The following is a 12,703-nucleotide window of genomic DNA, read 5'->3' on the forward strand; positions in this document are numbered from 1 at the left end:
GAGTGGTAGCCTGTGCTGCTGATGGAGGATGGGAGTGGTAGTCTGTGCTGCTGATGGAGGATGGGAGTGGTGGTCTGTGCTGCTGATGGAGGATGGGAGTGGTAGCCTGTGCTGCTGATGGAGGATGGGAGTGGTAGTCTGTGCTGCTGATGGGGGATGGGAGTGGTGGTCTGTGCTGGTGATGGAGGATGACAGTGGTAGTCTGTGCTGCTGATGTAGGATGGGAGTGGTAGTCTGTGCTGCTGATGGAGGATGGGAGTGGTAGTCTGTGCTGGTGATGGCGGATGGGAGTGGTAGCCTGTGCTGCTGATGGAGGATGGGAGTGGTAGTCTGTGCTGCTGATGGAGGATGGGAGTGGTAGTCTGTGCTGCTGATGGAGGATGGGAGTGGTGGTCTGTGCTGCTGATGGGGGATGGGAGTGGTGGTCTGTGCTGCTGATGGGGGATGGGAGTTGTAGTCTGTGCTGCTGATGGAGGATGGGAGTGGTAGTCTGTGCTGCTGATGGAGGATGGGAGTGGTGGTCTGTGCTGCTGATGGAGGATGGGAGTGGTGGTCTGTGCTGGTGATGGAGGATGGGAGTGGTGGTCTGTGCTGCTGATGGAGGATGGGAGTGGTGGTCTGTGCTGGTGATGGGGGATGGGAGTGGTGGTCTGTGCTGCTGATGGAGGATGGGAGTGGTAGTCTGTGCTGCTGATGGAGGATGGGAGTGGTAGTCTGTGCTGCTGATGGAGGATGGGAGTGGTAGTCTGTGCTGCTGATGGAGGATGGGAGTGGTAGTCTGTGCTGCTGATGGAGGATGGGAGTGGTAGTCTGTGCTGCTGATGGAGGATGGGAGTGGTAGTCTGTGCTGCTGATGGAGGATGGGAGTGGTAGTCTGTGCTGCTGATGGAGGATGGGAGTGGTAGTCTGTGCTGCTGATGGTATTTCCATAAAAATCCATAAACGAGATGCAGGAGGTAATTAGAGGTTTAACCTCAATGTGCTGGGATAAACCTGCGTATTCTTCCCTGCGTCTTGTCTTCAGCCGCGCAGACCACCACTGCCATCCTCCGAGCACTCCTTTCCAGAGTGGGTTATACAACCCCAAAAGCTGAGCAGTTCCTCCCTCACCTCTCCACCTTGTATATCGGCCCCCATTATGCGTGGTGTCCCCCGCTGATGCACCTGTGTGAGGCTTTGGCGAGCTGGGGGTCTTCTGCTGCCATTTTGGGATATGTGCGATGTTTTGATTTGCTCTTCTTCAGCGGGAGGTGCTTGAATCGACAAAAAAATGGCAATTTTGACATTTTTCTTTTTTTTTCTTGCTTTGCAGTATTTACCTTTTTTATGGGTTAAATAATTTTTATGTTTTGATGAATTGGAAAAAAAGTTGGAGTCTGAAGTTTTTTGTTTTTTTTTAAATAAATATTTAAACCTTTTTATTTACATTATTTTAGGAGGAGCTGAACCAGTTCTGTTCAGGGTTTGTCAGGACTCGGGGCGGCTCCATCTCGGGGTTTTCTTATATTCGCCCTCAGGCCTTGTGCACACCACCGGATTTTCAGTCCGAGGTCTGATCTTTAAAACAATTGGCTTGTTCGCACGTGGGTCAGTTATTCAGGGCCACAGCGGAGCAACTCATTCTTTTCACTGACCGCAGTGTTACAAAAATCACAGCATGCGCCAGTTTCCTCCAAGGATACTCACCCATTCAAGTCTGTGGGTCAGTGAAAAAAAAATCTACTGATAGAATGGAGAAGGAGGAGAAACTTTCCTTTTTTGTTCTCCACCTCTGAGAAAAACTGATCCCACTCAGAACCTGCTAATCTCACGCTAATCCCACTGATCCCACCCTGATCTCACTCTGATCCCACTTTGATCTCACTCTGATCCCACGTTAATCTCACTCTGATCTCATGCTAATCCCACTTTGATCTCATTCTGATTCCACGTTAATCTCACTCTGATCCCACGCTGATCCCACTTTGATCCCACTCGGATCTCACGCTAATCCCACTCTGATCCCATGCTAATCCCACTCTGATCCCACTTTGATCTCACGCTGATCCCACTTTGATCCCACTGGGATCTCACGCTAATCCCACTCTGATCCCACGCTGATCCCACTTTAATCTCACGCTGAACCCACTCTGATCTCACGCTAATCCCACTTTGATCCCACGCTAATCCCTCTTTGATCCCACTTTGATCCCACGCTAATCCCTCTTTGATCCCACTCTGATCTCACGCTGATCTCACCCCGATTAGGATAATTTTTCTTGGATGGAGACAGAATGGTCGTGTGAACCTTTCCTTAAAAATTAGCTTTTGTTTTGTGATTGGCTTAAGTGCTGGGGAATATGTTGTAAATAAATAAATAAATACATGTATTTTTCAGGTTTTCCTGCATTCTCCATATTCTTCGTGCATTTGCCCGGAGCTGGCGGTGGGCGCGGGGTCCGCATGCTCCCAGTGAGGGTGAATGCGGACATCCTCAGGAGCAGCGCTCTGCGCTCCGGGGGTCCTCATTATCGATAGTGGAGATTATGAGGCATCACTTCTTACTTAGTGAGGCGCCTTTGATCCCCTCTATCAGGCGTTGCAGGTCATAAGACGTGAGGGGGCGGAGAGGAAATATCACTAAATACCAACATGTGGGCGACATGTGAGATAAAAGGCAGCTGTGGTATCTGGGTGTCACCGCCGTCATCTGATGGAAACCTCTGATAGTCATCTCTGGTCATAGGCACAACTGATGGGTCAGGGTTATTGTACTTTCCTCTGTGTTTTCACCGATTCTTCCAAATATAAACAATGTTTCTCTGCTTGTTACATTGTTGCTTGTGGCTGCACTGGAAGGAGCTGGGATCTAGTGGACGGGCCGGAGGGGGAGGGGGAAATATGATAAAGTTTCACTCTAGAGGAAGATGTGGCTTCTGTGTCTCGGATCCTCTGACCTGTCCCCTTTATTCCCGTCTCCAGCCTCTGCGGATTAACAGTCACCCGGGCCCCAAGAAGCGCTGCCTGTTCGTGTGCCGGCACGGGGAGCGGATGGACGTGGTGTTCGGGAAATATTGGCTGTCACAGTGTTTTGATGCTAAAGGTAAATGTGACAATATGAAGGCTCCAATCTGGTGCGGACATGAATATACAGAGGACAGTGAGGACTGACATCGGCACAGGCAGATATTACCACAGTGTAGATGTATTCTACATAGAGGGGCAGTGTAATGGCGGCCAGTAGTAGGAGGCGCTGCAGCAGCTGTGGCAATGTAGACGGACGAGCTGGGGAAATGACAAGGACGATTGGGGACCGACGTTTCCAGCTTAGAAAACATTGATACATTGTTACAAAATAACTGATGCTCCAGAACCATTTCTTCCATAATCCGGTCCGGCTCTTGTCTTGTTCAGGTCGCTACATCCGGACAAACCTGAATATGCCGTCCAGCTTACCGCAGAGGAGCGGCGGATACCGGGACTACGAGAAGGACGCCCCCATAACCGTCTTCGGATGCACGCAAGCAAAGCTCGTGGGTGAGTTTTAGGGTTTTGTTTATTGGAGGTGGAGGCCGCAGATCTGTGCCCCATCATTATCGGGTACATAGCCCGGCCAGAGCTCCGCTGAGGGGGCACAGATCCCACCATGGGCTGATCACAGGGACCCTCGTCCTCCAGCCGATGGTCTTATGGTGGGTAATAATGATCCTCTGTGTTACAGGAGAAGCTTTGCTGGAGAGTAACACGCCTGTAGACTTTGTATACTGTTCCCCATCGCTGCGCTGTGTCCAAACCGCACACAACATCCTGAAAGGTGAGCAGCCATAATAGCACGTGTCCCGTGGACCCCCAGGGGAAGCCCCTCTGAGTCTCATCATATCTTGTGTTCTGCTCAGAGCCAGAGCTGCTGCACCTCCCGGTATATGAGGACACAGCAGACCCGCAGCTCTGGCTGTGAATAGAGTAATAGTGACTGTGTCCCATCATGTGCTCCACTTTGTGTTCGGTCTGATCCGATCTCCTCGTCTCTTCTCCTCCAGGGCTCAATCAAGAAAATAAGTGCAAAATCCGCATTGAGCCTGGTTTATTTGAATGGACCAAGTGGGTGTCTGGCACCACCCTGCCCGCTTGGCTCACCCCGGCCGAATTATCGTCTGCAAACCTCAGTGTTGATACAACGTACAGGTAAAACGGCGAGGGATCGAAAGACGGGGAAATTTAGGGCACCACCCAGATATTTAATGCAGCTCACAGGGAGAGGTTAGTGCAACCCACGGATGGGGGAAAGAGGTTAGTGCAGACCACGGATGGGGGAAAGAGGTTAGTGCAGTCCACAGATGGGGGAGACAGTGCAGTCCACGGATGGGGTAAAGAGGTTAGTGCAGTCCACGGATGGGGGAAAGAGGTTAGTGCAGTCCACGGATGGGGGAAAGAGGTTAGTGCAGTCCACAGATGGGGAAAGAGGTTAGTGCAGTCCACGGATGGGGTAAAGAGGTTAGTGCAGTCCACGGATGGGGTAAAGAGGCTAGTGCAGTCCACGGATGGGGGAAAGAGGTTAGTGCAGTCCACAGATGGGGAAAGAGGTTAGTGCAGTCCACGGATGGGGGAAAGAGGCTAGTGCAGTCCACGGATGGGGGAAACAGGCTAGTGCAGTCCACACTTGAGAGAAAGAGGCTAGTGCAGTCCACGGATGGGGGAGAAACAGTGCAGACCACGGAAGGGGGAAAGAGGCTATTGCAGTCCACAGATGTGTGTGTGTGTGTGGGGGGGGGGGAGACGTTGGTGTAGCCCACAGATGGGGGGAGATGTTAGTGCAGTCCATGGATGGAGGGAGTCGTTTGTCCCCTCACCCCTGTTGTGGGCTGTGCTAATTTTTTCATGTGTTCTGTAAATCATTCACTGCCGTGATGTCTAAAAAAAAAAGTCAAGTCATGTCAAGGACAAAATCCTGAAAATGATCTGTTTATTTACCCAATTCACATGCTGACCTGCTCAGGACCAAAGAGCAGAATGCCAGAATTACAGTGGAGCCTGACAGAGCAGTGTTATCACAGGGGTGGGAGTCATGTATGTGATCAGGGTCTGTAGAAAGCTGGGTGATGACCCGATGGGTACGGCAGCCATTACTGATGTCCCTGTGCAGCAGACCCTGATAATGTAGGAACAGACGTCGTGTTAGGACCGTGTGATTGTGCGGTGACCGGTGACACTTTCCCTCCAGACCTCACATACCGATCAGTAAGCTGGTGGTGTCCGAGACATACGAGACGTACATGAACCGCAGCTACCAAGTCACCAAGGACCTTCTGGGAGAATGCAGAAGTAAAGGTAAAACCAGCGCTGCCGCCATCACGCACATCAGGGGCACGGCCGGCTGTAGAGTGGGGTCCGGGCCAAAATGAAAAGTGGGGTCCCAAATGCTCACATATCACACTATACATACACGAGGCGGGCAATCTCCAACAGTGAAGGTGGCCGGAGCTTATCGGCCATTACACTGGCTGACAAAGAATAATGGAGACCCCGCGATCACTGACCCATCACTCTGCCCCCACACAGGTCATGCAAAGACAACAAGGTCATAATAATTTACACACAACAATACTAATAATGTTTTACCGCAGGAAGATTCAGAAATCAATATTTTGTGGAATGATCATGATTTTTAATCCCAGTTTCATGCATCTTGGCCACTTTCCACCAGTCTGTCACACGGCTTTTCGGTGACCTAATGCCACTCCTGGTGCAAGAATGTAAGCCGTTCTTCTTTATTTGATGGCTTGTGACTATCCATCTTCCTCTTGATTACATTCCAGAAGTTTTCAATGGGGTTCAGGTCTGTAAATTGGGTTGGCCATGACAGGGTTTTGATGTGGAAGAAGGAAGAACTGTTTTTCCAGGATACCCTTGTATTTATACGTCCTTCGCAAAGATTAATCTGCCCAATTCCAGCCTTGCTGAAGCCTCTCCAGGTCTCCGTCTAACCATTAGACGACCAGGAGTTGGGCAAAGCTGAAAATTTGGTAAAGAAAATTCAACAAACATCTTTGCAAAGAATGTATGAATCAAGCCCCGTACAAGGTTATCCTGGAAAAGCAGCTGCTTCCTTCTGCTCAGGCAATGTTCCCAAAATCTGAGGACTGGTTTTTCCAGCAGGACAATGAGTCATGCCACACAGCTAGGGCAATCAATGTGTGGATGAAGGACCACCACATCAAAACCCTGTCATGGCCAGCCCAATCTCCAGACCTGAACCCCAGTGAAAACCTCTGGAATGTAATCAAGAGGAAGATGGATAGTCATAAGTCACATCAAACAAAGAAGAACTGCTTAAATGTCTGCACTAGGAGTGGTATAAGGTCACCCAAAAGCAGTGTGAAGACTTGTGGAAAGCGGCCAAGACGCAGGAAAGCTGGGATTAATAATCATGGTTATTCCACAGAATATTGATTTCTGAATCTTCCTGAGGGAAAACATTATTATATTGTTGTGTGTAAATGATTATGCACTTGTTTTCTTTGCATTATTTGATGTGAATACAATGCATTGTTCTGTTATTTTCACCATTTCTCATTTTCAGAAAATAAATACAACATTTTATTGCTTGGAAATTCAGAGACGTCGTCAGTAGATTATAGAATAAAGAACAATTTACATTTTACTCAGAAATAGAGAAAAAGCAGAAAAACTGACAATTTGGAAATGGTCTCTTATTTTGCCAGAGCTATATATATATATATATATATATATATATATATATACACACACAAACAATTCTACTCAAACGGTGTAAGACACTTGATTGTTTACTTCTCTTCAGCTGGTGCTGTATATAAGGGGTGCTGTATATAAGGGGTGCTGTCTCATGTCTGATCATACCAGGGATGTCATCACCAGGGGGTGTATATAAGGGGTGTGGCTTCATGCCATTATATCAGGGATGTCATCACCAGGGGGTGTATATAAGGGGTGTGGCTTCATGCCATTATATCAGGGATGTCATCACCAGGGGGTGTATATAACGGGTGTGGCTTCATGCCATTATATCAGTGATGTCATCACCAGGGGATGGGGCTATATAAGGGGTGTGGCTTCATGCCATTATATCAGTGATGTCATCACCAGGGGATGGGGCTATATAAGGGGTGTGGCTTCATGCCATTATATCAGTGATGTCATCACCAGGGGCGGGGCAGACACCCCACGCTATATCCAGGCTGGTTGTAAGCAGTAATAGTCCTATAATAATGTGTTCTATGTTTTCATCATATTTGACTTTCCTTTTGACTGTGGAGGAATTAAATGTTTTTCAGAGGTTTCCTCTCTCCCAGGTAATAACATTCTCATCGTGGCCCATGCCTCATCCCTGGAAGCCTGCACTCGACAACTACAGGGGCTGACGCAGCAGAACTCCAAGGATTTTGTGCAGGTTGTCAGAAAGGTAATTATTTTGTTCACTATCCGCCTTAAAGGCCGGGACCAGATGCTTTAAGGCTCTCGGTCATAGTAACAATTGCTGCCCCACTATGCCTGCAGAATATTCATCCGTCCTCCTGGTGAGAAGATCTAGAATCAGTAACTGATGAGCCGTCAGGAGCGTCACGCTGCAGGAGCGTCGGCACAGCGTCACGCTGCAGAAGCGTCGGCACAGCGTCACGCTGCAGGAGCGTCGGCACAGCGTCACGCTGCAGGAGCGTCGGCACAGCGTCACGCTGCAGGAGCGTCGGCACAGCGTCACGCTGCAGGAGCGTCGGCACAGCGTCACGCTGCAGGAGCGTCGGCACAGCGTCACGCTGCAGGAGCGTCGGCACAGCGTCACGCTGCAGGAGCGTCGGCACAGCGTCACGCTGCAGAACATTGTGCATCAGATTAGTCCCATCAGCCCGGCTCCATACGGAGGACGTGTGGCTCAGAGGTTCGCTGGTCCCCGTGCGGTGCTGGGACTTGTGGTGCTGCAGGCGCTGAGCCCAGTTATAGTGACTCTCCAGTTCCTCATGTTTATCCAGCCCGAGAAACACGGCTGCCATCTTCCTAAACCAGCGTCGTCCCCGTCTGTGGGTTGTGCCAGTGTTGCTGCAGTTCCACACACATCCTGCAGGCAGAGGTGGCGCTGTGTTTGGCGGAAGGCAGTAGAGCTGAGCAGAAAGATTTGAGGTTTTGGACTCCTCTCGCTTTTTACATTAGGACTTTGCCCCAGTCGTTGACATTCGAGAGCTGGCTGCATAAGATTTACTGGAAGAGAGCACATGCAGATGTGAAGAAGCAGAGCTGCAGTGTAAAGCACCATGTGGGACTGTGCTAAGCCTGTGTTAAGCGGTAGATTTTCGGCCTCCTCAGGCTCGTATAGACAGTGCCGTATAATTGCCCATGATTAACTGTCCCCGGTCCACCTCTCATTACAGATCCCTTACCTGGGCTTCTGCTGCTGTGAAGAGCTGGGGGAGGCCGGCGTGTGGCAGCTGACGGACCCCCCGATCCTCCCTCTAACTCACGGACCCACAGGTGGATTTAACTGGAGAGAGACTTTACTCCAGGAATGAGCCGGGTGGAGCGCGATCGCACAACGTATGGCAGCACATCCCGGCACCGCGCCCAATATACCAATGTATGCCAGGATTCGCCTACTATATATATATATAAATATGGATATATGTCAGGCTTCTAATAGATATTTTTGTTGAGTGACAGATCTGTATATTATACTGGGAGGGCATGAATCTGCGCCACTTTATACCAGTGTAACCTCAGCTCGGTGTCTATGAGTCCGTGGGCAGCCACTGCCCTGTGCGCAACCTCCGCCCTGTGCGCAACCTCTATCCTGCGCGCAGCCCTCACCCTCTGCGCAGCCGTCTGGCATCGAGCCGACACACAGGTAGTGTCTTCCGAGTCTTCATTTCAGAAGATGAGGCGTCCGGTTCTTGCTCGTGGACTGCGGCGCTCTCCATGATTACAGATGGGTGCGGCCAGTGCTCATATGGCAGCAAAAAATCTGATTACTGGTTCCTCCCTGCAAATTATGGGGGGAAAACCAATCTGAGCCTGGGCAGACTCCTCTGTGCTGCTGTGGAAGCCAGCACCTTACATTATTAAAAGGCTGGGGGCACATGGGCATTAAGGAGAATCTAATCTCATGACACTCGGCTCTTGCTCTGCTGGAGAGTTATGCGAGTGCCATGCCACTGTGATGCGATCCTGCGATCACAGCACAGCTGCAGAGGGGAGGGCGGGTGCTGCGGATGAGAAGGAGGGACTAATCTCCTTCTGCACTGTCAGCTGATGCGATTCTGTTCTGCGATGTTTCTCTTGCACCCATAGACTTGTATGGGTGCGAGAGAAAACAAATCAGGTAACCCTCGCAGCATGCTGTGATTGTTTACTCGGTCCGATTAGGGCTGAGAAAAAAATTGCTCATGGGAGCGGCTCCATAGAGTAACATAACTCCGGGTGGAATGTGATTTTCTGTATCGCATTCCACTCGCTCCATTTTCTCGCCGTGTGTGCTCAGCCAAAGTACGCGCCTCGCTGCTGCGTTTCTCATGTAGCTACATTCCCTCCCCACCGTTCATCTTCTGAAATACTCTGTGCTGCTGAGGCTGCTGCTCCTCCTGTGTCCCCCACATTCCCCCCCCGCCATTCTCCTCCTATTCATCTCCTGAAATACTCTGTGCTGCTGAGGCTGCTGCTCCTCCTGTGTCCCCCACTTTCCCTCCCTGCCATTCTCCTCCTATTCATCTCCTGAAATACTCTGTGCTGCTGCTCCTCCTATGGCCTCACATTCCTTCTCTCTGCTTCCATCATGAGAGTCTCTTCTTCCAGTCATCTTCTGAAATACTCTGTGCTGCTGTGGACACTGCACCTCCCGCATTAATCACCATTCCTTGCCTGCGCTCACATGAAGATGCTGCACTGTCCTCCTTCATAAACCTCCTCTCCTGAAATACTCTGTGCTGCTATGAACACTGCTCACCTCTTCATGACCCGTCTTCCTTTACCAGATTCTTCTGAAATACTCTGTGCTGCTGCCACTTTAAGGCTTTGGAGGTCACACTAGATCTGATACTGGTTCTGGTGCCGCCACCGCCTGCCAACAGTCAGAACCGGTCACTTCATACCTTCCATTTCCATCTATGTTTATTTTGCAGGCGCATCGCCCACATGTATGTGATTATAAGCTATGCAGGAGCAGGGCTGCAGTAAAGTGTGAGGTGCTGCAAAACAGTGCCCGCTGCAGTATATTGTATGGCACAAGTCCGGGGTGGGGGTATATCTTATACCATTGCAAGGGGCAGAGGGGGCAGCTAATGCTGCAGAGCAATGGAGGGAGACTATTTCATTAGGGAATTGCATTTTTAGGAATGGTCTCAGATTATTGAAACTGCTCCATTTCCCATCGGGGACGAGTCTGTATAATCCTGCAGGTCTGGGGGATGGGATTCTCACCGCTGCCCCCCACAGGACATGACGTGGGGCCCCATCATTGGGGTCTGTTCCCCCCTCAGTAATAGTAAGACAACTGCTCGTAATGCAATTCCCGAATGCAACAGATTGTGCGGTGTCTGTGGCTCGGACCGCAGACCATGTGACAGTCTGAGGATACGGTACAGGCGTGGGGTCTTTGTTTTTGGAAGCTAAGGGTTAATGAATGACCCCACTTATTTTGTGTTACATATAGTTTCTGAGATCCAGTCACTTCCAGTGTTCTCACGTGGCACAAAAATCTGCGCATGTGAACACCCCCCTATACCGATCGCTGATCCCGCCCAGAGGCCCCTCTTATTCGCTGCTTACTGACTGTTTCCCCGGAGTCTCCTATTAAAAAGCAAAATACAATCTCTAATATCCGTCCCGTCCGTCCCTGGGAAAGCTGGGTGATGACTAGCGTGGTCACCATACACTGGTTGTCGCTCAGCAACCTCCTGGCAGAAGAGGGCGACTGGATTTTTTGGGAATTTTCAGGACATTTTCTTCTGCCGTCTCCTTAATTAGAACTGGAATTTCTGGAGTCTTTGTAATGAGCCACAGAATAAACCCTGGAGCGCACGGCTGGGGGTCCGACCGCAGGACTGGGGGTCCGACCGCAGAACTGGGGATCCGACCGCAGAACCAGTGGTCCGCTATTAATCAGAGCAGCGGGCGCCGGAGCAGCAGATGGTATAAAATGGGCACAGCTTCTGTATCTGCTGAAAAACCGGAGGGAATTATCGGGGGCCCCTACTGCATGGGCAAATAGAGGGGGCAACCGGGGGGCTTCAGGGAGGAATGGCTACAGGGTCAGCTGCAAATCCCATAAGTGAACGCCCCTGGCCAGAACGCCGCAGATTTACCAGTTTCTGAAGACTCAGGACCGTCCGGCAGATTTGGCCAAGTTGGCATATATATGTGTGATGGGCTTCAGTGTGTGGCTATATACAGGGGTCTCTACCGGGGGGCTCTGGAGGACGCTCGTTCTGGGCAGATATTTCACTTTGCACATATTGTATTTATGGATCAGAACCCGGCCTGTGCACAGCGCCTCGTGGCCTCTAGTTACACCGTGGCCCAGGGTATAAGAAAACAGTGGTTAGCCATCAATGGAAGAACCACAACTCCCAGCATGGCCTGGGGAGCTGGGGACGATTGCACTGCATTACAGAGTAGTACCATATATTTTTATTTAAAGGACGACAATCAAAAACCAAAAATTCTACTTTGTGAAATGTTTGATGTTTATTGTATTATTGTACAAGGGAACAGTGCAAAGTGATTGGGGAGGATCACCTCCAGACTGGGGAGGGGGGGGGGGAAATCACCTACCTCCAGACTGAGGAGGGGGGGGGGATCACCTCCAGACTGGGGAGGGGGGGGGGGGGAATCACCTCCAGACTGGGGAGGGGGGGGATCACCTCCAGACTGGGGAGGGGGGGGGGGGAAATCACCTCCAGACTGGGGAGGGGGGGGGGTTGGGGGAATCACCTCCAGACTGGGGAGGGGGGGGGAAATCACCTCCAGACTGGGGAGGGGGGGGGGAAATCACCTCCAGACTGGGGAGGGGGGGGGAAATCACCTCCAGACTGGGGAGGGGGGGGGATCACCTCCAGACTGGGGAGGGGGGGGGGTTGGGGGAATCACCTCCAGACTGGGGAGGGGGGGGGAATCACCTCCAGACTGGGGAGGGGGGGGGGTTGGGGGAATCACCTCCAGACTGGGGAGGGGGGGGGAATCACCTCCAGACTGGGGAGGGGGGGGGAAATCACCTCCAGACTGGGGAGGGGGGGGGATCACCTCCAGACTGGGGAGGGGGGGGGGAAATCACCTCCAGACTGGGGAGGGGGGGGGGATCACCTCCAGACTGGGGAGGGGGGGGGGGGTTGGGGGAATCACCTCCAGACTGGGGAGGGGGGGGGGAAATCACCTCCAGACTGGGGAGGGGGGGGGGGGGAAATCACCTCCAGACTGGGGAGGGGGGGGGGTTGGGGGAATCACCTCCAGACGGGTGGGGGGAGGGGGGGGGGGAGATCAAGTCCAGACTGGGGGAGAGGGAGCATCATCTCCGGTGGGGTCTCCGCGCCTCATACAGGACCATGAACACCAGTCCTGCCGTGGTCCGGCTCATAGAGCTGCTGTGTCCCAGTGCATTGATGGAGGAGGACATCTTTTGTACTTTGCTCCTCTCCTCGGCTGCGCCATGTTTATTATGTCTTTTAGCGTTGTCCAAAAATGGGACGTTATCAAAGGCGCAACCCGT

The 12,703-nt window shown here is 51.4% G+C and overlaps 1 protein-coding gene across 2 annotated transcripts in view; it reads left to right on the plus strand.

Annotated features, from left to right (window-relative positions):
- The window catches only part of UBASH3B (ubiquitin associated and SH3 domain containing B), a 104,956-nt gene extending 96,290 nt beyond the window's left edge, over positions 1–8,666 (plus strand). Inside the window, exons 8-14 of one of the 2 annotated variants that reach the window (XM_075328385.1) lie at positions 2,962–3,082; positions 3,394–3,516; positions 3,701–3,793; positions 4,020–4,164; positions 5,201–5,307; positions 7,293–7,420; positions 8,382–8,666. In XM_075328385.1, coding sequence (XP_075184500.1) covers positions 2,962–3,082; positions 3,394–3,516; positions 3,701–3,793; positions 4,020–4,164; positions 5,201–5,307; positions 7,293–7,420; positions 8,382–8,519 — 855 coding nt within the window. In that variant the 3' untranslated portion in view covers positions 8,520–8,666. The remainder of the gene's footprint in view (positions 1–2,961; positions 3,083–3,393; positions 3,517–3,700; positions 3,794–4,019; positions 4,165–5,200; positions 5,308–7,292; positions 7,421–8,381) is intronic. The other variant, XM_075328387.1, reaches the window with a different exon arrangement.
- Positions 8,667–12,703: the final 4,037 nt, after the last annotated feature.

The sequence above is a fragment of the Anomaloglossus baeobatrachus genome, chromosome 11, assembly GCF_048569485.1.
Source record: "Anomaloglossus baeobatrachus isolate aAnoBae1 chromosome 11, aAnoBae1.hap1, whole genome shotgun sequence".
NCBI classification, from domain to species: Eukaryota; Metazoa; Chordata; class Amphibia; order Anura; family Aromobatidae; genus Anomaloglossus; species Anomaloglossus baeobatrachus.